General features: G+C 44.7%; 1 protein-coding gene across 1 annotated transcript in view; it reads left to right on the plus strand.

The window, feature by feature from the left end:
• Positions 1–25,595, plus strand: part of LOC146797211 (uncharacterized) — a 173,494-nt gene that overhangs the window by 13,296 nt on the left and 134,603 nt on the right. Inside the window, exon 2 of the mRNA XM_085624169.1 lies at positions 4,314–4,440. Within this exon, the coding sequence (XP_085480295.1) occupies positions 4,314–4,440 (127 nt within the window). The remainder of the gene's footprint in view (positions 1–4,313; positions 4,441–25,595) is intronic.

Genomic DNA, 25,595 nt, shown 5'->3' on the forward strand with positions numbered 1-25,595 from the left:
AAAACACATCCCTGCCTATTGCCAGGCCGCTCACCCACAGTAACACATAACCCAGAAAGCCGATATAAAAGGCCTGGAACGCTCTTTACAGTCCAGCTCTCTCAGGCAACCAAGCCTTCGCCTTCATAAGATTTCAGGCTGCTCGTGCCACTCCCTTTAACTTGATGCCCACTGTCTCCTTGCCAAAAGAAATTCACGTTCTGTCCATTTAGCAATGTTACTCCTCTTATGGCTTCTTCACGTCTGACTGCTCTACCTTAATAGCGAACCACACACACAGCATCCACCATGCTCGTGCCAGCGTCCTTCTCCTCACCTGCTGCCCACGGTCTCGAGCCAGGTCTCCCCAACCGTTAACAATTTCCTGCGGCTGCTGCTGTTGCTGATGGTAGCAGCCGACGGGTACCTGCTGCCCCCAGTGCTGAAGAGGTTCTTGCCCCCCGGCATGGTGCTCGGCTGCCTAATGACTCCACTCTATAATATCCGTAGCTGAGCCTGGCCTCTCCGCCGTCAGCTCTCGGCCTCCGCAGCGCAAACATGAAGGACCGTGTGGTGCCCAGCTAACTGCACTTGCATCCTCCGCCTCTTCAGGATTTTCTTAGGCACTCTGCAGCCAACACCGGGAGGACAGACCGCATCTGCATTACCTTCCTGGGCACGTACACTAGGAGATGACATCCGCCTACACTTCAGCAAATCGGCACTCATTCAGTCCTTGTGCGTACGTTCCAAGCCTCGACACAAGTTGAAAGTAAATTAACCTTGAAAGAGTAACTGGCCTTAACGTGCCCGTCTCCTACTTTCCTCCATTGCAGGCAGTCATGCCAAGGTCAGGCACAGCAATTAGGCTGGTAAATTGTTAATTTCGTGAACCATCTATCATTCCATGTCAGGTAATTGTGCTTCTCTTTCTTTACTTCAAGAAACTACAGCAGTTGATCAAGTTATTATAAACAAAACAAGCGGCACTGAAAGCGATCGCGAAAGTGATCGCTAGTGGTGCGCGCGCGCCACAGCCATATGTTTTCAGTTATTGCGCCCGTGTCTGGGCACAAAAATTGAAACCACATTGGCTTTGATGCGCAAAACAGACACCAATAGGCCATGGGCGGAGCAATGCGCCCGCCTTTGGCCTATTGCGCACTCAAAGCCCAATAACGGAAGCCAAAACTAAAAACACACGCACAAGCGTGTACAATTCCAGGGTTCGTTTCAGAACCCCGGACAAAAGGACACTCGCTCCGCGAGCAGTCCTGCGCACTGCATTGCTAGGTGCGAGACCTAAAAAGAATTGTTTAGATTGGAACTGAAGAACGCTAAGAACAGACCTTGTAAGCTCTTTAATATGGTAAAACAACAATCAAACAAACTGGCCAAATCCTCTAAAGAAGCAACAAAATCCCTAATAATCTTTGATGAGTTCTCCTCCTTCTTCTCAACCAAAATCGACTCGTTGGGTAATGAGCTGAATTCCGCCGCTATCGTCCAGTCGCATCCATCAGCAGCACAAATCAGTGTATCTACACACACCCATCAGATAGCACCCAAAAATGAAGCCTACTGGACCACCTTCAATCTATATGACGACCACAACATCTCGAATTCTATCGTCCATAAAACCAAACAACAACTTTAATGACCCGCTCCCCTCCATTTGTCTACCCACAACCAACCAATTTGTCCTACCGATCTGGATCACAATAATCAATGCTTCCCTAACGCAAGATTCTATGCCTGATTCTCTAGAAGCTGGTCAAGTCATCCCTATTTAAAAAAAAAAACACATTGAACCCGGCTGAACCGGACAATTTCAGACCCATATCTAATATTCCTCAACTAGCGAAAGTGCTCGGGAAATGTGTGCAACAACAACTTAGCCAACACATCGCCGAATTCAGTCTGCTAGACGATTGCCAATCTGGTTTTAGGCCAGATCTCAGTACTGAAACTACTATTCTCCATATAGTGGATGGCTCCCTTCAAGCCCTAGACCATGACAAAACCTGTCTCTTAATTCTTCTGGACCTTTCATCTGCATTCGACACAGTTAACCATGAGAAGTTACTTGAAAGCGACTCGAAAACAGGATGTGTTTAGGGGGAACCGTCTCAAATGGTTTAAATCCTTCTTACGGAACCGTTCTCAAAGATTCTTAGTTAATCGAAATCTATCCTCTCCCTCCCCGATTACGATCGGAGTCCCGCACGGCTGAACTCTCATACCAACTCTTTTCAACCTCTATCTGGAACCTTTAACTGAAATTCTGCGTAACGCCAACATCTCTTTCCATATGTGTGCAGATGGCACACAGATCTACATCAAAGTTTCATCCCCAGAAGAGATCAAAACAATGAACGAGGCTTTAAAGCTGACTGTACAATGGCTAGCTAGCAACCAGCTCAAACTTAATGCGCAAAAAACTGAATTTCACCTGAGCTACCTTAGAAAACTAAAGCCTTTCCTTGACACGTTTGAACTTAAAATGGCAGTACAGGCATTAGTTATCTCTAGGATCGAATACGGATGCGCAACCCTCTCTGGTCTGCCAAAGATCTCAACGGCTCCCCTAAAAACCTGCCTCAACGCAGCCGCAAGACTCTTAACAGGCTCGAGAAAATTAAACCACATCTCACAACACCTGAAGGCACTGTACTGGCTTCCTTACGAAGCCAGAATCTAACTCAAACTGGCCTGTATCAGACACCAAGTACTACACTCTAAGTCACCTTCATTATCTTGCTCATAAAAGTGAGATATCTGGAGGAGGCAGGCACTCCAGGAGTGCCAGGGATCTTATGAAACTGCCCTTCTTGCGGAAGAAGAAAACTTACAACAGAGCTATCTCTGGGGCTGCACCTGGAATATGGAACACGCTGCCGCCAATTATCAGAAGAATACCATCTCTGCCAAGATTCAAGAAGGGAGCCAAGACTTCTCTAATGGCCAAATTCCTGCCATAAGCTCTCTCAGAACATTAACAGAATAAGCGACTTAGCGACATTTTACTTCTATTTATATAACACTACCCGTTTTAAGCCTCACTAGACTTCGCACATGTAACCTATCCGATTCTGGTATGATGGACAATTTATAGCTTACAGCAGAATTCATACCTCTCTGTAACTTTATGGGGCAGAGGTCGTTATTATGGAGTCCTCCCTTGCTCCTGCTTGTATTTTCTCCCTTGAGTGGATTCATGATCGTTTTCTCCTAATCTGTGAATTTAGCTTGTTATTTCTGTAAAGCGCTCTGATACCCTAACAGGTCACGTTTACGCTCTATAAAACACTAAATAAATAAATAAATAATATTGTCATTTTATGTTTTGTGTACTGTTGCTTTGCAGCGGGTGGGCCTGCTCTGCTTTCGGAGCAGGGCAGGGGAGTAGTGGTTTGCCCACTCCTAAGTGCGCAATGACTGTTTGGTTTGCCGCCCAAACCAGTCATGCGCACTTCTCTGTTCTCCATGCAGGCTGCATTACAGCCTGCAGACTGCATGGAAAACATGCCCACCCCTCCAGCCCCCTGGCTGAGCACCGTGTCACGGCGCTCAGACCAATCACAATGCTGCATTGTGATTGGCTTAGGGCGCTCACACCAATCACAATGCTGCGTTGTGATTGGCTTAGGGGAGGGAGCCTGGCTGCCTGCTTCCTGTTCCTGTTGAAGGCAGGAGAGCAGGAGTAAAGAAGACGCGGGACCCGACCTCAAGGTAAGTTTTAAAAAACATTTAATTTCCGATCCGCCCGCCCCCCTGCACGACACCCGGTCCCACCTGCCCTACCCCCCCGCGCCTGCCCCGCCACCCCCGAGCTATGCCAGCAGCGACTGTGTAAGAGCCATGAGAAAGCCCTAGGCAAAATGACCACTAGAGTACGAAACACGTGTCGGTTGTCGAAAATCAACAACTTGAGTTGTGAACAAATAAAATAGAAGAATAAAAAAGAAAAAGGCATAAACTAACCAGGACTCAAAGAATCTTTATATACTATATCCAAAGGCTAAAATTACAAATAAAAAATCCATAACTAAATAGGAGGACGCACTCAATCGATCTTATAACTACTCATAACAGAGGCAAGCAAGGTCCAACACCTCGAGTAAGCGTCCACCCATTGTCTAAAAGAGGATCATTATCCTCCTGGGAGAGAATATTCGGATCTTATCTCCTGTATACTATTCGCTTAGCCTACTCCACGTCATTCACAGCACTTTTTGGCAGCAGAATTAGTCCCACTCTTCTTTGCTGCAGGAAAAGGCTTAAAACTTATTCTTCCAGAAACTGATTTAGCAATGTGGTCTTTTCTGTTCTAGGCCCAGGTTATGTTCCCCGATGCCTCCGCCTATTTTCCTGAAGAGGAATGGAAGCTTTTACAGGATTGGCAAAAAGAACTTTACCGAAACGTCATGAAGGAAATTCACCAAGCTTTGATCTCACTGGGTAAAACACATTCTTTTTGTAGTTACTATGATTGTTATATAGGGCAAGTCTGTTTTTTGATTATGAATTCTTAGAATGGGTTTGAATGTTATGTGTTTCATTGCTCCTGGACAATTAAAAGGTTATTGCTCTTATTCCTAGCTCTTGCTCTTTCAGTGCGTGAACTCTTACACATAGTTTTGGGTTAGAAACTGTTTTGAGAGTCATTAATTCAGAGCTTTGCATGTCGGTACCACTTTCAAATACTGCATCATAAGCTACATGTTCTTTCTAGGTTTTACCTCCAGCTCGCATGCACTGTCAGCGATATCTATAGTTTACAAAAAACTTAGAGCCTGCCCATTACTTACCATTGGTTGCCTAACACATCACTTACCTTTCCTTCCTTATGATTGGTCACTGACTCCTGCTTCCTCTTGGCCTTCCACTGTCCGTCCCTGCAGTGGAGCATTGACCTTAGCACGTGGTGCTCTGCCTGGTCTTTTTCCCATTCAGCCATCCCTATGTAAAGCCAGCAGGTGTTTCCACAAGAGGCGCAGAGCAGGCTGAGACTAGACTTCTTTCCCACACTTTCACAGACCAACAGTAGACACAGTTTCTGTCACCAGCTACTTCACAGTGAAAGTGTTTTTCAAGCAAACATGCTGCCGCAAGTGGAACTTTAATAATAAACGTTTCACATCAGAGCGTGCCTGCCAGCAGGAGTAAGTGATGACTCGTTACTGGTCAGATTCATCTATAGTATTCTCAGACAAATCAGTAAGCTATCAGAGTCACCGTACTGTAGCTCAATGTGCTGTGCTTTTGAATTCTCATGCAGTGTTAATCACTAATCAAAACGAGCATTGGCAAATCCAATAAGTTTCCCCTATGCAAAATATATTGGCTTTGTCAGTCTTTATTTGAGATGTTTCACAGCAGCCCAGGCTGCTGTGCAACATGGCTTTAAGTCAGGAAAAAAAATAGCGACATGAACTGGCCACCCTTGAGCAGGTCAGTGCTAATTTCTTTACTTTCAGCCATGTCGCCCAGCAGCGTGGTCACTGTTGTGCAAAATGTCTAAAAAACATTGACAAAGCCAATAGATCATGCATTGGTGAATTCTATTGGATCTGCCACTGCTTGTTTCGAGTGTACCTGGCCCACACATGTACCTTTCTTAAAGAGACATTTGGAAAACCTATTACTTTACTTTCACTTGTGACAAAACAAAAGGAGTGGTTTACAAGTGTTAGTGATGAAAGTGGTATGAGTAAAGGCAAGAAATGAGGCACCATGTAACTGTATTACAGAGGCTAAAATAAGACTGTTTGAGTTTCTGGTTTGTGAAAAAAATAACTCTAATTGGTATTGTACTCTCTTACATCTAATGGCTGTTTCTGTTTTAAGAAACACATGAGGCCTCTTTCTCCATCTCTCTATTTCTCTCTCTACTTTTCTTCTCTGTGATGTCTCCCTTTCGTTTCAGTTTGCTGCTCACTCAATGCACCTTATCACACTTTCAAATTCTAGATTTTTCTTCACTTTTCTCTCTTTTAGTTTGAGCTTTTTAAAAATATTTTAATAATACAGTCACATGTATACAACTCATATGTGAAAATAAAATTACTAGTACCAATTAGGTCCAAATCATAAAAAGAAAAGAAAGAATAGAAATAAGGGAAATATAGATAAAAATGTCTAACAAATAGAAGTGTAAAACATTTTATCCAAGATCTAGAAAATATCTTCGGCATATTATCTGTTTGAGAATATTTTCTATCAAAAAATCTATATTTAGGTTCATGCTTACATGAAAATAAGACTGCATGCTTGATAGTGGCTTTGGGACTTTGTACGTTTCTATTGTGATTTGAAATAAAATGATTCTCTAGTGGTGAAAGAAATTAATGGTAGCCACAATAAATCCCTTTTGATAGCTAAGTTCACTAGAGTTACATGTGATCTGTCTAGTGTATGGTTGTAGAAAACCCCATTTGAACTGCTCTAATGGCGATGTCCTATGTATTTTTCCAGTTTAATGAAATATGTTTAAAATTAGTAGCTATCATTAAATCAGTTTCCTTTTTATCCATATATTTCCAATACTTGGATAAACTTCCCCGAAAAGTCTTTGAACATGGCGTAATTAATAATTTATTGTAGAAGCTAAATAATGTGTATGTAGGTTGCAGCTATTGATTTGTTGTGACCTTTAAATAATTTTTCTACATAAATTATCAATGAGTGAAAGGTGCCTATAAGGGATTTTTTTAAATATTCTCACTTGAATGTTGTATAAAAGTTATCACTTGTGTGTTCAACCCCAATTGGTAGTGAACCCTTGATAATAATTTTCATGTGGAATAGATGTTTACATTCAGGATTTGCAGGTTGTTTTGTATATCCTCTATCATGGTGTTTTGTTATATCTGAATGTACCCTTTTTAATTTCATCTACATTAAAAATTGTGTACTTTTGAGAAAAAAAGATATTCCCGTGCTTATAAATTCTCTTTCATTTAATGCTTATGTTTTGAATAACCTCATTTATGTGCTGATTGTCCAAGGGTTCACTACCAATTGGGGTTGAACACATAAGTGATTACTTTTATACAAAATTCAAGTGAGAATATTTTTTAAAAATCCCTTGTAGGCACCTTTTACTCTTTATCAATTTAACTGCCCATGCCTCCAAGGGTAAATTGGGTTCCCCACTTTCTTGTTACTACATAAATTATCAGCCACCAATGATTTCAATTATTTCCTATATTTTAATCTTTGACTTCAATGTGGCAGCCATACATTTTTCTAATGTTGTATGAATAAATGGTGACCTTTAGCTATGAGACGTAGTACCAAACACTACACATTAGGAGATGTATCTTCCCAACTGCCGTTTAGATTATGCAAATCATTTTTTATTTACTGTAGAATATTTGGGATGTATATAGCTGTTTATCCAAATTGCATCCATTTTAATATTATAATTTTTAAGCAAAGATGAACCTTGTTGGAGGGACAATGCAAACTATCTCTTTCACCACTTTCTGGATTTCCTGATTTAGATGATGAGATCCAGATTATTTTATTGTTCCATAAAATATTAAACTGCAATTTACATTTCTGAAAAAATACTTGGACATGTTAATTGGAATCAGTGTAGGGGCTGCAATATATTCGGAGTTATCATGTGTACTCAGTCTTGTCAACTCTACTATGATACAAATAATGAATTCCAGAGCATTTTTAGGAAATTACTATTTTGTATTACTTTAGGGACTCAATGCATGCCAATTTAAAGAATTTAACATAAAGGTTCAACTTAATCATTTAAAGGCTTTCTCTGCATACAATGCAATAGCAGCCCACAGACATTTAATCTTTGAGCTCTGCATAAAATATAAAAAAACAAAGATTTATAATAATCCTTTTAGTAATAGTTATTGTTTCCGTTTTTCCCATTTTCTTCCTTACTCATAGTGGCTTGCTTTGCCACTTATAAGTATTCTCTATCCCTTCTTCCAATTCCCTCAACTCTACAGTTGTCTGGATCCAGAAGGCTGATTTTTTTTTTGTCATAGGCAAACACGGATTATACATGTCTCACGTATTGCGGTCTTGTTGGACCAGGAAGTGGGGGGGGGGGCTCTCAAAGAGCCATCCTCAAAGTGTTGGAAGGCTACAGCTTTCACCAGGAGTCAAGAAGCACAAGGACAGTAGTGGCAGAATACTGAGTAGTGATCAGTACTAGTGACCAGGATCTTTTTACCCTTTGTCCCTGAAGTGAGGCCTACAGGCTAACAGTTCCACTGCTGTTTACTTAACGCACCCCTGGCCTACATCAGGTAGATTTGGAGTGCTGTCTCACACAGGAGTAGTGACTGTGTGGGTGTATGTGTGCCTGGGAAGGGCACAGTACAGGGTATAGCAGTACTGCGTAGTACATGTGCGATCGGTGGATGTGCTGAGTGTATGTATGCCTGTGAGGAATACATTACATGACAGATGTGCTGTTCAGAGCGCGTGCAATGAGAGCATGTACTTGCGTGAAATACAATACATGTTGGGTGAAGTATTGTGCAGGGCACACATGGTGAGTGTGTATGCTGGCAGTGTATATGTGTTTTAAAATAAACACACCCTGGTTGAATATAGAAAAAAGCTTCGGTGCTGTACAGTGCGTGCAGACCGAGGGCCTGATTCACAAAGGTAAACGTACACATTTGTATAAGTTTACACTTTTGAAGTATTCACAAAACTGCATTTTTAATCGAAAGTTTACAAGTGCAGAGACTCCGCAGTCCGGCAGAGAACAACGCACATAAAAAGATAGGGCAGGCCTAACTTTTTGTGTGTGGAAATCTCCGACTCGAATGCAGAATCTTCAGACTCATAATTGGGGGGAGAAATCCCCACATAAAAAGGTAGGACAGGCCTAACGTTTTGTGTGTGGAGTTCTCTGCCCCGACTGCAGAGTCTCTGCACTCGTAAACGTACCATTAAAATGCAGTTTTGTGAATAATGAAAAATGTAAAGTTACACAAATATGGAAGTTTACCTTTGTGAATCGGACGCAGAGTGGGTGTGCTGAATGCATGTGTACATGTGTGGGTACATTGCAGAGAGGTATTAGTGCTGGACAGTAAGTGTGCCGTGAGTGTACTCTGAGGACATGTGCCCGCAAGGGTCATTAAATGGAGGATCTTGGGTTCTATTTGATAAGCCCAGGCCTGCCTAGTGACTACATTAGGAGGAGAGGAATCCCCCCAGACATATTTGTGTATTGCTGCATTCCTGTGCTCTGGAAGGGACACACACTGGAGGGAAGGGAGATACTGATTTTCTTTGCACTTGGGGACGAATCCTGGGCTTGGTGGTGTCGCGTACTGCAGGCACCAGTATCCCTCGTGGCATGGGAAGGCGAACCTTGTCATTCCTTCGTGCCAAGAGGTGCTTTAAAATTTCCGACTACTACTCACGCAGCACAGGATGGATCTCTGGTTTGGTGGGGGCCTTGGACTGCAGGTACCAGTATCCCTTGTGGCAGAGGAGGTTGCTCTTGTCACGCTTTCGCACCAGTGGGCGCTTTAAAATCCCTGCAACTACTCCTGCAATGCAGAGCAGATTTCTGGCTTGGCAGGGCTACGGACTTCAGGCACACAAGTATCCCTTGCAGCAGGGAAGGTCACCCGTGTCATGCTTTTGCGCCAGGAGACTCTTTAAAATCCCTGCAACTACTCACGCAGAGCGGGACAGATCTCTGGCTTGTCGGGGGCCGCAAACTGCAGTCACCAGTACCCCTCTAGGCAGAGGAGGCTGCCCTTGTCAAGCTTTCGCACCAGGAGGTGCTTTAAAATCTGTGCAACTACTCAAGCTGCACGGGACGGATTTCTGGCTAGTCAGGGGCCGGAGACTGCATACACCAGTATTCCTCGTTGGAGGGGAGGCCACCCTTGTCAGACCTTTGCACCAGGAAGTGCTTAAAATAATCACCGCAACTAGTCCCGCGGTGCGGGACGTACCTGGGCATATGCCTGGGCGAAGACCAGGCCAAAAGCGGGCCCATCTGCACCCGGAGGAGGGTGGGCCTACTCTGGCGAGACATTTAGTGAGTGGGCTTTTGAAATTCCAACCACAGCTCTTTCGGTGGTATGGAGCGTGCGCACAGGCACGAGAAGAGGCGCTATCTGGCTTTCCTCTCGCTCTCCCAGCACTCGCGTGCACCACTCGCGTGTTTTTCCTCTCCCAGCGTGCGCGCGCTCACCACTCACGTGTTTTTTTTGTTTGTTTTTGCTCGCGCATGCGCACACAACTCCCGGTCGCGGCCGCACGTCTTGCTTGTTAAAACAGGTTTGCAAATAGGCTGCTTGTGCATGACAAACCTGATCCTGGGGTGGAGCGTTTCATGAATTCAAACCGGAGGCGTTCTTTGACATTTCAAACTATGGTTCTTTCCATCAATGCGTGTTCTAATGCAGCAGGGGTGATCTACTACCTTAAAAAAACTGCCTTCTTAATAGTATCCGCTAATAACAACCATTGTTGCAATCGAGTAACAATTACAACATTCAGCCTGGTGTGAGCGTTGCTAATGACAGCTGGTGGACAGCAATACTTAGTTCTGATTGGCCAACAGACGCGATAAAATATACAAGTGCCGTGCTCTGTTGAGCTCTCAGATTGATGGCTTGGAAACATGTAGATGTGCATATAATTACGTATAGTGCACAGCCCGGGAGTGCACTTCTCAACCCTTTATCAATCTGCCCTGATGCAGCTTCGTTTCTGGAGCAAGGGAACCCGCGCAAGCAAATGTGTGTCAGCTCCGATAGCTTCGAGTGGAATCCTTGGACCTCTTCAGGATTGGTTCGTTGCTCAAAAGGGTTCCACCCCTTGATCGTTTCCTCTCTGATAGCTATAATAGCACAAGAGATAGAGCGGATCAAGTGAGGGAAGGAAAGGATGGGGACAGCGGGGAGGGAGACCTGCAAAAGTAAAGCACACGGTTATACCTGATATCTATGCGTATTCTAGACAGTATATATGAGAAATGCCTGGAGGAAGCTATAGTACCTGTAAAAGAAAATAACCAGGAATTAATAGAATGTCTTGAACAGTGCAGTGGTTCATGGGATTTTCTGCAGATTGGTTAGTTACCATATTTTCCCAACAATGAACCTTCCACTTTTACCAAAAGGATTATTACATCCATGACAGAGTTTCTTGATGCACTCTGATTCCCTAACCTCCACCGTTTCTCAACACGGCTTCGCCCATGGAATGTTAATGCACTTAGTTACCGGTTCGCACCCCGGCTTCGGCACTCAGTGCTCCACCATGAACCATAGTTTGTTTCCGCCTCACAACTCTTATTCCTCAGAGTATAGCGGGCTTTAGTTATACAATCGTATCTTTTGAAATATAGCCGTTTCCCTCACGGCGCGTATTCTTTAGCTCGTTATGCACAGAAAGAAGCCGTTTCCCTCACGGCGCGAATTCGCACACTCTCTCGCTCTCATCCATGCCGTACATCCGTAGATCCCTTCAACACACTCGCACTCAGCATGAAATGACAGCTTGGTAGGATCGCGTGTCTGAAGCAAAGACTCGTACCAGAACAATGTTAGAATTCTATGAGCAAACTTCACGGTGCATGAGCACCCTTACCCAACCGTAACCGCCTCTCGCCTGGCCTTAGGGCACCACAGGAACCGTTAGGAATATCCGACACAGCCTAGCGCGTCTGTTCCCCTCTTCACCACCGCGCGCCTCGGGAAACGTCATCACGTGCCGGAAATGCGTAGGCACGTCACAGGTGCGCCGCACAGACCTCTGGGGGATGTAGTTATTCAGGAAGGCCGCCGTTCGTTCCTGACAACGGACCCACGGGACGGCCTGTAACAATGTGTCAGTATAGCACGTCATTTAATGAGGCATCCTCCTAACATACAACATCTGCAAGCCTCTCTAACAAGCCTGCAGCCAAGATTTACAAGACTGCTGACTCAACACAAAACTGCGAACCACCAACATATGGTCCGAATATATGGCAGAAGGGCAGGTAAATGGCATGTTCAGGGTTATCATCTTCAATAGGAGCCATTAAAGGCTAGGAAGGGGGGCGGGGTTAACCTGACCACTGTCAATCTGCTTAGGACACCAAAAGCCAGACTTACAATGCGAACCTCAAAACTGTCCTTCTCACAGCAACTGAATGTACAAAGACTAAAATAGCTATGCATTAAAGACCCACTATCAATCAATCTCTAATACTCTCTACTACTCACTCTCTACTACTCTCTACTAGGGGTGGGCGGAATTTGCGAAAGTGACTTTCGCAAATTGTCGCGAAAATGTTAAAAATCTCCGCAAACACGCGGAAATATCGAGAAGATGCAGAAGTTTGTTTTCTGCCCGTTCGTGGTATTTTCTACGTGGTCGCGGCTCGCCAACTTACCCATGCGGTTGCTCGCGGGCGTGGCCACCTTGTTTTCACTCTTCTCGCGGTGCATGATCGCGAGAAGAAAGACGTGATCGCGCGACCAATGACATTACTACAGGCGCGAACTGTCGCGAGACAGCGCAAATGGCTACCAACAATCTAACATCTCGTGGAGAACGCGACCTGATCGGGAAAACTTGTCGGTGAACGCGGGGATTCAGGTAAGGCGATCGCGCGCGAGAATGTATTATTTTACAGCGCGAGCAAGAAACAAATTATCGCTAAGCTGCGGAATGCGGAAATTTTGACATTTTCGCGCTCTCCGCGGAACGCGAAAAGGTCAAATTATCGCAATTTCCGCGAGCGGAACGGAAATTTAGCCCAGGCCTACTCTCTACTACTCACTCTCTACTACCTACTCTCTACTACTCTCTATCTACTACTCTCTATCTACTACTCACTCTCTACTACTCTCTACTACCTACTCTACTACCTACTCTCTACTACTTACTCTCTACTACTCTCTAGTCACTCTGCTCACTCTCTAGTCACTCTCTACTACTTACTCTCTACTACTTACTCTCTACTACTCACTCTCTACTACTCTCTACTACTCACTCTCTACTACTCACTCTCTAATACTCTACTACTCACTCTCTACTACTCTCTACTACTTACTCTCTAATACTCACTCTCTAATACTCTCTACTACTCACTCTCTAATACTCTACTACTACTCTCTACTACTACTCTCTACTACTCACTCTCTACTACTCACTCTCTAATACTCACTCTCTAATACTCTCTACTACTCATTCTCTACTACCTACTCTCTACTACTCACTCTCTCCTACTTGCTCTACTACTCACTCTACTCCTCTCTACTACCTACTCTCTACTACTCACTCTCTACTACTCTCTGCTCACTCTACTCACTCTACTACTCTATACTCACTCTCTACTCCTCACTCTCTACTACTCACTCTACCACTCACTCTCTAATACTCTACTACTCTCTACTACTCTCTCCTACTCTCTCTACTACTCTCTCCTACTCTCTCTCCTACTCTCTCTCCTACTCTCTCTCCTACTCTCTCTCCTACTCTCTCTACTACTTTCTCTCCTACTCTCTCTCCTACTCTCTCTACTACTCTCTCTCTACTACTCTCTCTCTACTACTCTCTCTCTACTACTCTCTCTCTACTACTCTCTCTCTACTACTCTCTCTCTACTACTCTCTCTCTACTACTCACTCTCTACTACTCTCTACTCTGTACTACTCACTCACTACTACTCTCTACTACACTCTACTACACTCTCTACTACACTATACTAGTCACTCTCTACTACTCACTACTACTCACTCTCTGCTACTCACTCTACTACTCTCTACTCACTCTCTATTCTCTCTCTACTACTCACTCTCTACTACTCACTCTCTACTACTCAATCTCTACTCACTCTCTACTACTCACTCTCTATTACTCACTCTCTACTACTCACTATACTACTCTCTACCCACTCTACTCTCTATCTGCTACTCACTCTCTACTACTCTCTATTACTCACTGTCTACTACTCACTCTACTGTCTACTACTCACTCTCTACTACTCACTCTCTACTACTCACTCTCTACTACTCTACCTCTCTACAACTCTCTACTCTCTACCGCTCTACTCTCTACCCCTCTACTTCTCTACCTCTCTACAACTCTACCTCTACATCTCTACGCACACACACATGCACATATATATATATTCACTGAAAAAACCATAGGTTTCAGGGGCGTTATAGTTAGCTGGACTTTTCACTCGTACAAAACCATTGAAATTCCCCCGTTATAGTTAGTTCAGCTAACTATAACTCGCGCGCCCGCAATGCACTGCTGATGACGTCACATATTACATCACTCATGACATGGTCAGTGACATCACTCATGACATCACTGATGACATCTCAAATGACATCACTCATGACATCATCCAGTGAATGTGTGTTTTTCTGAAAATTACATATGTTTTATATATGTATATTTCAATGTCGATGGAAGAATAAATGGGTATATAAGTGTCTAAATGGATGATTTGTTTTTGAAAAATTGATTGTATAACTGACTGATTAAGTGTATCATAGTGAATACATGGCTTAGTGAGTAATGTTTAAATGTGTAAATATCTGTATCAGTCTCTCACTTTGTGTATAAGTGGCTGCATGGGTTGGTGAGTAGCTACATGAGTGTCTATATGGGTTATTAGTTGGTTTTTTGAGTATCTGTCTGAGTGTCTGTATGGTTCGGTGGGGGGTATTGCGTAGTGCATAGGTGCATGAATGAGTGACTCACTGTTTGTATGTGTTGAAGACAGCATGTGTGCAGGACTGTATGGGTGGATGAGTGTGTGCATGGGTGTGTTAGTGAGTGAATGACTGTCTCAATAGTGTCTTTATGAGTAACTACATATGTTTTAAACTAGTATATGTGACTATTGGTGTATATAAGTGAGTATATGTGGGAGTGAGAGATTGAAAGAGTTCCTGTATGAATAAGTAAGTGTTTCTATAAGTGATTGTTTAAAAGAATAAGTATGTGTAAGTTTCTGTAGAAGTAAGTGTGGTGGTGTGTGTATAACTGTATATGCAAGTAAATGGATGTTTGATTCTTTATTAGCATGAGTGACTGTGTGTGAGTAACTCTATGGATGAGTGGCGTTGTGTAACAGGATGTATAGGTGTGTGAGTACATATGATGAGTGAGTACATGTATGAGTGACTGTATAGGACTGTTGGTGAATGAGTGGATGTGTATGTGGATCTTTGAATTACTGAATAGGTTGTTGTAACTGGTATTGGTATGTCCATTGTTTTGAACATTGTAGTTTCTATTTTTGAATGTGTGTATCAAAGGTTATATTAGGGGAAGAGGAGGTCTGCCACTCTATCATAAGGATGATGTCATCAGTGATGTCATTAGTGATGTCATTTGAGATGTCATCAGTGATGTCATGAGTGATGTCACTGACCATGTCATGAGGGATGTAATATGTGACGTCATTAGCAGTGCATTGCGGGCGCGCGAGTTATAGTTAGATGAACTAACTATAACGGGGGAATTTCAATGGTTTTGTACGAGTGAAAAGTACAGCTAACTATAACGCCCCTGAAACCTATGGTTTTTTCAGGGAATTTCTAAGGTTTTTTAAATGCTAATTCCTAACTATAACGTGCCTGAAACCTATGGATTTTTCAGTGAATTTCAAAGGTTTTTTAAATGCTAATTTCTAACTATGCCTACAGAGATAGGACATGTGAAGAAAGAAGAAAAAACGCACAGAAAGAAAAAAAAGAAATGCAGAAAGAAGCAACAGAAGTCCTCAAAGACGAAGAAAAGTGCAGGAAGAAGGATAGCGTGCAGAAAGAACAAACAGAAGAGCAGAAAGAAGCCTTGTTGCAAAATCATCCTGTACCCTCAACTTTTTCAGACGGATACTGGTGGTAACTGAGTCTGACTAACCAGTCCTAGAGCCAGTGCTATGTTAAAAGACACTCAGAATACAGTGAAAACACCTACATACACTAGGGAACACTATGCTTTGGGGTCCCCCTGTGATCAGCATGACCTCCTCTGTAAGCCCCTAGTATATAATAGGGCAGGGGATTAAAACTACCTCTTAAAACGCGCCACAGGGCGTGTTTGCACACGTCACCACAGGCCCCGTCCCCTCACTTCCCCACTGTGTAAACACACCCTGTGGCTGTTTTAAGTTGGGAGATTAAGTCCCCTTGAATCCTGAGGGTCCCTAGGGTCCAACTAGACCACTAGGTACCTCCAGTAAGCGCCACAGAGCTGCATTGCAGAGAGATGTAAAAAGGGGCACGGCCTAGACCACCTCTCTGCAACGCAGCGGAGTGGTGCTTACTGGAAGCACCTGGTGGGCTAGTTGGCCCCCAGGGTCCCTCAGGATTGAAGGGGAATTATTTCCCCAACTTAAAACGCGCCACAGGGCTTGTTTGCACACGTTAACTCAGGCCCCGTCCCCTCCCTTCACCACTGTGTAAACACGCCCTGTGGCCGTTTTTAGTTGGGAGATTAAGTTCATTTGAATCCTGAGGGTCCCTAGGGTCCAACTAGCCCACTAGGTACCTCCAGTATGCGCCACAGAGCTGCGTTGCAGAGAGGTGTAAAAAGTGGCACGGCCTGGACCACCTCTCTGCAACGCAGCTCAGTGGCGCTTACTGGAAGCACCTGGTGGGCTAGTTAGCCCCCAGGGGCCCTCAGGATTGAAGGGGAATTATTTCCCCAACTTAAAACGCGCCACAGGGCTTGTTTGCACACGTTAACTCAGGCCCCGTCCCCTCCCTTCACGACTGTGTAAACACACCCTGTGGCCGTTTTTAGTTGGGAGATTAAGTGAATTTGAATCCTGAGGGTCCCTAGGGTCCAACTAGCACACTAGGTACCTCCAGTATGCGCCACAGAGCTGCGTTGCAGAGAGGTGTAAAAAGTAGCACGGCCTGGACCACCTCTCTGCAACGCAGCTCAGTGGCGCTTACTTGAAGCACCTGGTGGGCTAGTTAGCCCCCAGGGGCCCTCAGGATTGAAGGGGAATTATTTCCCCAACTTAAAACGCGCCCTAGGGCGTGTTTGCACACGTCACCTCAGGCCCCGTCCCCTTCCTTCCCCACTGTGTAAACATGCCCTGTGGCCGTTTTTTAAGTTGGGAAATTGAGTCCCTGTGAGGAAAACGACACCGGGCTTACCTTGGGTCACCCTGGACAGAACACTCCGGCATCCCGGATCAACAGAATGCATCCTGGGAATGGAAGTCCAAGTCAAGACCACAACAAACGGGCCCCTATGCTGTCTCTTCACAGAGAGACGACGTGACGAAACCGGAAGAGGGCGGAGATGAACTCGGAAGGGATTCTCCTGTCCCAATGAAAGGAGGGCGAACCAGGAAGAAGAGGGCGGTAGCCAATTGCGGTGAAGCAGATCGAGGAAAGGAGAGCAGAGAGTACGGACCCGGCGAGAACGACGCGGAGAATCAGGAAGACGCGGAGACTGAGGACGACCGGGAAGAAGACGAGGACCCTACCGACCAGTGGACCGAGGAGTGGTGGTGTCCACCGGAGGAGGCTGGAGAGCGGCCGCAACTCCGGAGAGTTGCGGCGGAGCGGGTGAGTCCTCTCGTGTCAGGGGATAAGGGGGAGGGTGAGCGGGAGGAGGGAGGTGTATCGGCCGAAGGGCTTGGATAGCCGAGTAAAGGTCTTTTTGTCTGGGGAAGGTTCCGTTTTGGGTTTCCCTTATCAATGTGGCAGTGCTTGGCATCAGTACCGACAGAGAAAGCACTATATTGTCATTCCCTTGTTTTCTTTCCGTTCTGCGGCATATATGTACCGACAGACGTTTCTTTCCACTGCATTGAGTTTGAATCACCCTATTCCAAGTGTATCTCAGAGCACACCCTCTATACCGACCTTAATCACTTATCGGTGTGGTGATGGAAAGTGATTGAAATAACTATTTAAACAGAATATCTGACGGCTCCCTTTTCTCTCCTATTCTATGAGTCTCCGGGGACACACCATCAAGACCAAGGAGGAGCCCAGAACATCTACCTTGGAAGCACCGTCCAGTTCCACCCAGAGGGAATTAAGAGAGGAACAGGAAGATATAGACTCTGTGCAAAGTCAAACCTCCATCTCTGACAATATACAACGTGATTTTGGGAAATATATTAAGCCTCCTCGCCTGTTTATCAAACCCGCCCTCCCACAGTCCCCTTGAATCCTGAGGATCCCTAGGGGCAAAATAGCCCACTAGGTACGTCCAGTAAGCGCCATTGCAGAGAGGTGTAAAAAGGGGCACGGCCTGCACCACCTCTCTGCAACGCAGAGCAGTGGCACTTACTAGAATCACCTGGTGGGCTAGTTGGCCCCCAGGGTCCCTCAGGATTGAAAGGGAATTATTTCCCCAACTTAAAACGCGCCACAGGGCGTGTTTGCACACGTCACCTCAGGCCCCGTCCCCTCCCTTCACCACTGTGTAAACGTTCCCTGTGGCTGTTCTAAGTTGAGAGATTAAGTCCCCTTGAATCCTAAGGGTCCCTAGGGTCAAACTAGCCCACTAGGTACCTCCAGTAAGCGCCACAGAGCTGCATTGCATAGAGGTGTAAAAAGGGGCGTGGCCTCAGAACACCTGTCTGCAACGCAGCTCCCTGGCGCACACTGGAGATACCTGTTGGGCTAGTTGGCCCTCAGGGACCCTCAGTATTGAAGGGGAATTAATTCCCCAACTTACAACTGGCCAGGGGGCGCGTTTGCAGAGTGCTGCAAGGAGGGGGCGTGGCCTCCAGCGCGATGCCGGTCTTTTATTTATTTTATTTTTTTAGAAGGAGGGCTTTGTGTCCCCCCTTCTTTTTCTAATTTACTGGCCCTGGGGACCCTATCCGCCAGGGCCTGCACCCTAATTTTTTTTGTTGAAAAAAATTAATTTGGCCCAACCCCTGGGTCATGGCCTTTGTTTAATTTAAATTCTTTAGGAGGGGGCTGCGTTGCCCCCCTCCTCAGGCCACTTATGGCTCCGGGGACCCCATCCCCCTGGGCCGGCCTTTGTTTTTTATTATTTTAAAAATATATATATTTATAGAAACACCTAGGACATGCTGGACAAACCGTATGTACCTATCACCATGACGATTTGCGTGATATTCATTAAAAGGCGACTATGCATAGAATGAATCCACATGGAATGTATTTACACCGCTAGTGAAGCTCTGACGTGTCTGACGCCCTACCGTGCCTAATCCCGGCGCCCCCGCCGGTGGGTACTCTCCAAGTAGACACCCTTGTCGTTTATTTATACAAACATGGGTAGCTATTGACGGGCACATTTAATATACACGCACACCAAGCCATTCAAAGGGGATTCAACAAAAATTCGACCAAACTATGCAAGAAATCCACCGCCGGATGTGTAATACTTTTTATTTTACTCTCTGGAAAGGAGACGAACCTCACTTGAGAGTCACAGCGTGCTCCTGGCTAAGCCCAATGCAGTGTTACACCCACCAGTGCCCGCCGATTGCCTCACACCTCTGTGTTGTATTCCACCAGCTAGTGCGTATGCTATGACACTCTCTAGCCCATGTGCACTGTAACACCACCCCGTGAATATGTCATGCCACACTTGCCTTCGCACGGGTTATATTGCCCCATCTAACGTGCCTTCCTCGGTGTGTATGTTATAACGCACAGCGCTATGCCATACATATTACAATCTGGGATCCATTTCTTTGTCACAGTGCATATGCAACGTTACACTCCCCAGCACATATTTTATATTACAACTTTAGAGACTAGTTATGTTACACAACACTGCCATGTGCATATTACACTCCAAGGCGCATATCGCATAGCACGCGCTAGTGCCTGTGCTATCTCGCACTCTCCAATGAATCTGTCATTGCGCACAATGTATTGCATATTATATTTCACGCCCCGGTTCATCTTATATCACACTTTTTGGTGCATAGTTTATACCATATACTACATCTAGTTTTCATTTTCAATCGTGATCTCAGGACTATGTTCTATATAACACTGCGTCCACCTACCCTTTTCACGGGCATTACATTTTGCGATGGGGGTGGAGGGTCAGGGGGTGTTTCTGCCAAGTGAGACCGGAGTCACAGTCACAAACGTCCTCTTCTTCCTGAATAAAAGTGAGATTATGCTGCATACTTGTTCATATTTTAAGTAGTTCGCACAGACACACATTTTAAAAACAATAAAGTTCCTAATACCCACCTTCTCTGAACAGTTAGCTTGCTGCCCCATCCACCTCCTCCCTATCCTCTGTTGTCTGAATCCATGGAATAGCCTCCTCCCTCCTGCCATGCATGGTCTGATGTGCTGCCACTGCCCTCCATTTAGCATGATGTACCAGTCCAATCCTCCTGCCCTCCATTGCCCAATTCTATGGCCCATCATTGACCTCCTGCTTAGCCTCTGTGCTTAGCTTGCTGCCCCTATTCTCCTTCCCCCTGCCCTCCGATGTCTTTGTGCATGCCCCTGCTCCATCCTTTTTGCCCACTATGTTCCATGGACCTGCCACTCCTATCTACTCTGAGTGTTTGGTTGAGCTGCCACTCCCCTCCCACCTGCCTAGCATTGTCAGATGACTGTAACCTGTCCCTGCCACCTCCACCCTGCCTGTCCACATGCCATGCCCCTATCCCCTTCCTCCTGTCCTCCATGGTCCATTTTACTGCCACACCCTTCTGCCCTCCCTGATCTGTTGTGCTGCAACTGCTCCTCCTGCCTGCCCCGCGCAGTCTGTTGTGAGGCCCCTTCCCCTGAACTCTCTTGTCTGTGCCCAGGTCCTGACCCTCCCTTCTATCCTCCATGGTCCTTTGTGCATGCCCCTGCACCCTCCTTCTTGCCCATCATAGCCATTGTGCTGCCACTAACCCTCCCGCTTGCCATGCATGGTCTTCTGTGCTGCCATGGCCCCTCCCACCTTCCCTGTGTGGTCATCTAGCTGCCCCTGACCCCCTCCCACCTTCCCTCCATGGTCTGTGTGTATGCCACCATAGTCTCATTGTTGCGCTCCATGGTGTGTCTTGTTTCTAGTGCCCATCCTGCCTGACCTCCATGGTCATCTTGCTGCTCCTGCCCTGCCACCTTGCCCCCAGCCCTCTGTTTCCATGTGCAGACCCCCTATTCCCTCCCTCCTGGCTTGTCTGTTCCATTGTAATGCCCCTGATCCGTCCCTCCTGCCCTTTATGGTCTGTTATGCTGCAGCTTTCTCTCCTGTCTGTCCATTATGGTCAGCTAGCTACCATTGCCTCTTTCCCATCTGTTCTCTGTTGTCCATGTGCATGGTCCTGTCCCCTCCCTATTGCTTTCTGTTGATTGTTGTGCTGCACTCCCGTCCCACATGCGCTACGTGGTGTATTGTGCTGCTGCAAACCCTGATGCCTGCCCTGTAGGGTCAGTTTGGTGCACCTCTCCATGTCCCTCCTGTCCTCTGTTATCTGAGTCCATGTCCCTGCCCCAATTCCTCCTGCCTACCATGATTCAATGTACCATACTTGCGAACATTTTGAACTTGGTAAGAGGGAGATTTTGTAAAAAAACTGGGGTATTGATTTTCCCCTTTGAGTTACATTGAAAAAGAGGAGATTGTAGACAGGAGACAGATCAAATAAAGCCCATTTGAGCTTAAAAACATTGGACGTTTCCTGGCTGAAACGGGTCTGTTGGCATGTATGGTTGTACTACCACTGCCTCTTCCTTCTGCCCACAATGGTCTATTATATTGCCACAGCCTCTCTTGCCAGTCCTGTATTGTTAGTTTGTTGCCCCTGCCCCCCTTTCCACTGCCATCCATAGTCTGTTGTGCTGCCACTGCCCTTCCTGCCTGCCCAGTGTGGTCAAATTGTTGCCTCTGCACTCTCTTACCTGCCTTCAATTTTCAGAGTCCATGCCCCTGGCCTCTGCCTCTCAACAGTATCCCAATGAACAACTAGATTGCTAACATTCTATATTTATTACAAAAGTGTGGAACGCCTGACGTCATCTTGATGTAATCAAAACTGTAATACCTAGAGTATTTCCCTTAGAAATTACATATATGAGAGGGTCTTATTGGCATCAAAATTATGGTTAGTGCTCTAAAAGACTAAAATGAGGACATATACTCTGAGTTTTCAAATAGCGACAAAGAACTTTTAAATTATTTGTAATCTTTATGTTTTTTTATCCAGTTGACCACTTGATTAAATGTTGCACCTTGGCGAGCTGATGTGGTGTTACTTCCAGAGCTGTAGACTTTGCAACTGGGGAACCAGGTTGGAGTTTCTGCTACAGCTCAACATTCTGTGATTGTGGTCAAATCACTTAATCTCCCCGTGTCTACAGCCAAAATGAATTTGATCTTGTGTGATGTAACCAATGCTCATGTAAAGCATTCCAATACCTGACAAGTCTGCACTATATAAAACTGCAAATACACAAAAAATAGATGTTTTGCACACTTCTGTCATTGGGCTACATGTGGGCTACATGTGGGCTACATCTGGGTGATATTTGTGCTGCATTTAGGCTCTTTTGTGTCTGGTGGCCATCTTGGGAGATTTATTTGTTATGAAGTTTCCTAATTTCCTCATTTACTGCAGTCTCCTCAGTAGGAAATACTTTCAGTTTTTTACTTTGATTCCATCAAGAAGGCATTCAGATGTGTCACACATTTGCCATAAATTCAGAATGTTAGCACTCTTTTTGCTCATTAAATCACTGTAGTAAAGCTACTGCTCACCAGGGAAAACTGCTGCTGGTATTAAAAGTGCATGTTTCAGTCTGCATATCAGAAGTTTTTTAATGAAATAGAAGAGGATTTGAGAAGTCACTCAAAATGTGCCCTACTTTTTCTTTCTTCAGCACTAATCATAATTTCTATGGCAAAATGAACCCCCTCGTTGTGTTCCTTTTTAAATTAAATGTTTTAAGTGTTACCAGTTTATTCCAATCAAGATGGCTTCAGGTGTGCCATACTTTTGTCATAAGTAAGACAGTAAGCACTCTAGTTGTTCTTAAGAACACTCTGGGACATTCTGTTATTAGGCTATACTTGGGCTACATCTGGGTGATATTTGGGCTACATTTGGGCTCTTTTGTCTCTGGTGGCCATCTTGGGAGATTTAGTTGTTATGAAGTTTCCTAATTTCCTCATTTACTGCAGTCTCCTCAGTGGGAATACTTTCAGTTTTTTATTTTGGTTCCATCAAGAAGGCATTCAGATGTGTCACACATTTGCCATAAATTCTGAATGTTAGCACTCTAGTTGCTCATTAGAGCACTGTAGTAAAACTACTGCTCACCAGGGAAGTCTGCTGCTGGTATTCAAAGTGCATGTTTCAGCCTGCATGTCAGAATTTGTTTATGAAATAGAAGAGGATTTGAGAAGTCAAAATGTGCCCTCATTTTTCTTTCTGCAGAACTAATCATAATTTCTATGGCAAAATGAACACCCTCATTTTGTTCCTTTGTAAATTAAAATGTTTTAAGTGTTACCACTTTATTCCAATGAAGATGACTTCAGGTGTGCCATACTTTTGTCATAAGTAAGACTGTTAGCGCTCTAGTTGTTTGTTAGAACACTCTGGGACATTCTGTCAAAGTCAAAAGTTAGCTTTATTCGTTTAAAAAAATTTAAAACCATCAAAGCATACACAGTAAAATTCCTTTCACAGTTAGTCACATTACTGTATCATAATTAACACAACTAAGTATATTACAATATAAAAATACTATACAATTGATAAGTACAAAAACACAATAAAAAGTTTGTCACCCAATAGAACATTATATTTTTTTAATAAAAATTTCAAAAATCATTACATCAAATTATCGTTAAAGTAAAACTTTCTATTACACTGCGGACATTAAGAGGCAGAAGGGGGCGATTAGGGTAGCAGCATTTTCTTACGACATCTCACAGCCCCTATAATGTAACTCGCCACCCCGAAACATATTGCAGAAGGCCCAAGCATTTGTAAATAAACCAGAGCTGGTCTGACCTGTTCAAAATTACAACATCTTAGCAGTGGCAGGATAAATTTCTTTCGCTGCAGTACATAAAACTCGCAGAAAAAGATCATATGCAGGACATTTTGCTCTGATTTGTTGTCACACAGACAAGGCCCCAGGGTCCCACTTTTGGCATAACCCCGGGGGAAAGATAGCAACCATGGGAGCATGCCGTGTTTGAACCTTTGCAGAACAAACAGATGGAATGGCTTATTTATGTATGGTAAGTACGGCTGAATCTCTCTCCCTGAGCTTAACATAACAAAGTTTCTAACCAATGGTTTTGCCATTTCCTCCTCTTCCCTTAGGACCATCAGCCTGTTTAAGTACTGAGATTTTACTGCCTTGATCGCGATTTTACTTAAGGCCCTAGGGTTTGTAAACAAATCAAGGCTACCCATTGACTCCATTTGGGTTTTAATATAATGGATCCATGGTATAGCCATGGCCTTGTCCAAGGACAGACAGTCCTGAATAATTAATTGATTTAAATTCGGAGCTTGCTGTGACCAGATTCTAAGCCATCCTAATATCGGTGCCACTGCAATCTGGTCAGAAATATAACCAGCGCCCAAGTCTTCATGTATGTTAAAGGATGCTGCAGATTGAGGGAGCGATAAGACTTTTCTAAAAAAGACATTTTCTGCCATTTGGATCTCACTAGATTTAGTATAGTCCCACACCTCACTCCCATACAACACCATGGGCAAACATTTGGCGTTATAAATTTTCATGATGGCCGGTAATGTATTACAACCTAAACGTTTAGCAAAGCCCAACAGGGCCCCTGTGGCCCTCACTAATGTGTTTTTTTTTCAATGAGCGTTGCATTGCCCAAGATCTTCTATCGTCAAAGACAATACCCAAGTATGGGAAGGCAGGTATTTTACTTGGCTCCTGCCCTTTGTAGACAAATGATGCCCTTTTCGCCCGTCTGCTGCCTAACGTCATGGCGTGTGATTTTTTTAAAATTAGTTTTCAAATCCAAAGAGTCCATGAAACTAATAAAACAATCTAGAAGTGATTGTAAACCTCTTGCCGTCCTGGCTACCAACACAGCATCATCTGCGTATAATAGCGCAGGAATCTTTTTATGGCCCACTCTCGGGATGTCCTTACATGATGCGATTAAGGCTTCACCCAACTTGTTTATATAAAGTGTAAACAGCAGAGGAGCAAGGATACATCCTTGCCTTACCCCTCGCTTTACTGGCCAGGCGTCCGTCAAGCTCCCTTTCTCATTGTAGCGCACAGCAGCACTAGTATCTTTATGAATATCGGCTAGGAAGGATATCAGTATGGGATCTAAACATATATCAGACAGGGCAGTCCAAAGTTTCTGACGGTTTACAAGGTCGAAAGCAGTGGACAGATCCATGAAGGCTAGATGTAGATCCCCCTGCTTTGCGACCGTGTACTTCCCTATGAGGAGGTGTAAGTTGAAGCATTGCCCAACAGTGCCTCTTCCTTTCTGAACCCGTACTGCAAGTCTGAGATAACTGCATTCTCTTCCAACCAGTTTGTCAGCCGCTCCAGGACTACCTTCCCCATGATTTTTGCTGCTGAGTCCAGGAGAGAGATCGGCCGATAACACGCCGGATCCTCTCTTGAACCCTGTTTAAATATGGGAACAATAACTGCTTT

The sequence above is a fragment of the Triturus cristatus genome, chromosome 9 (assembly GCF_964204655.1).
Source record: "Triturus cristatus chromosome 9, aTriCri1.1, whole genome shotgun sequence".
Lineage (NCBI taxonomy): Eukaryota > Metazoa > Chordata > Amphibia > Caudata > Salamandridae > Triturus > Triturus cristatus.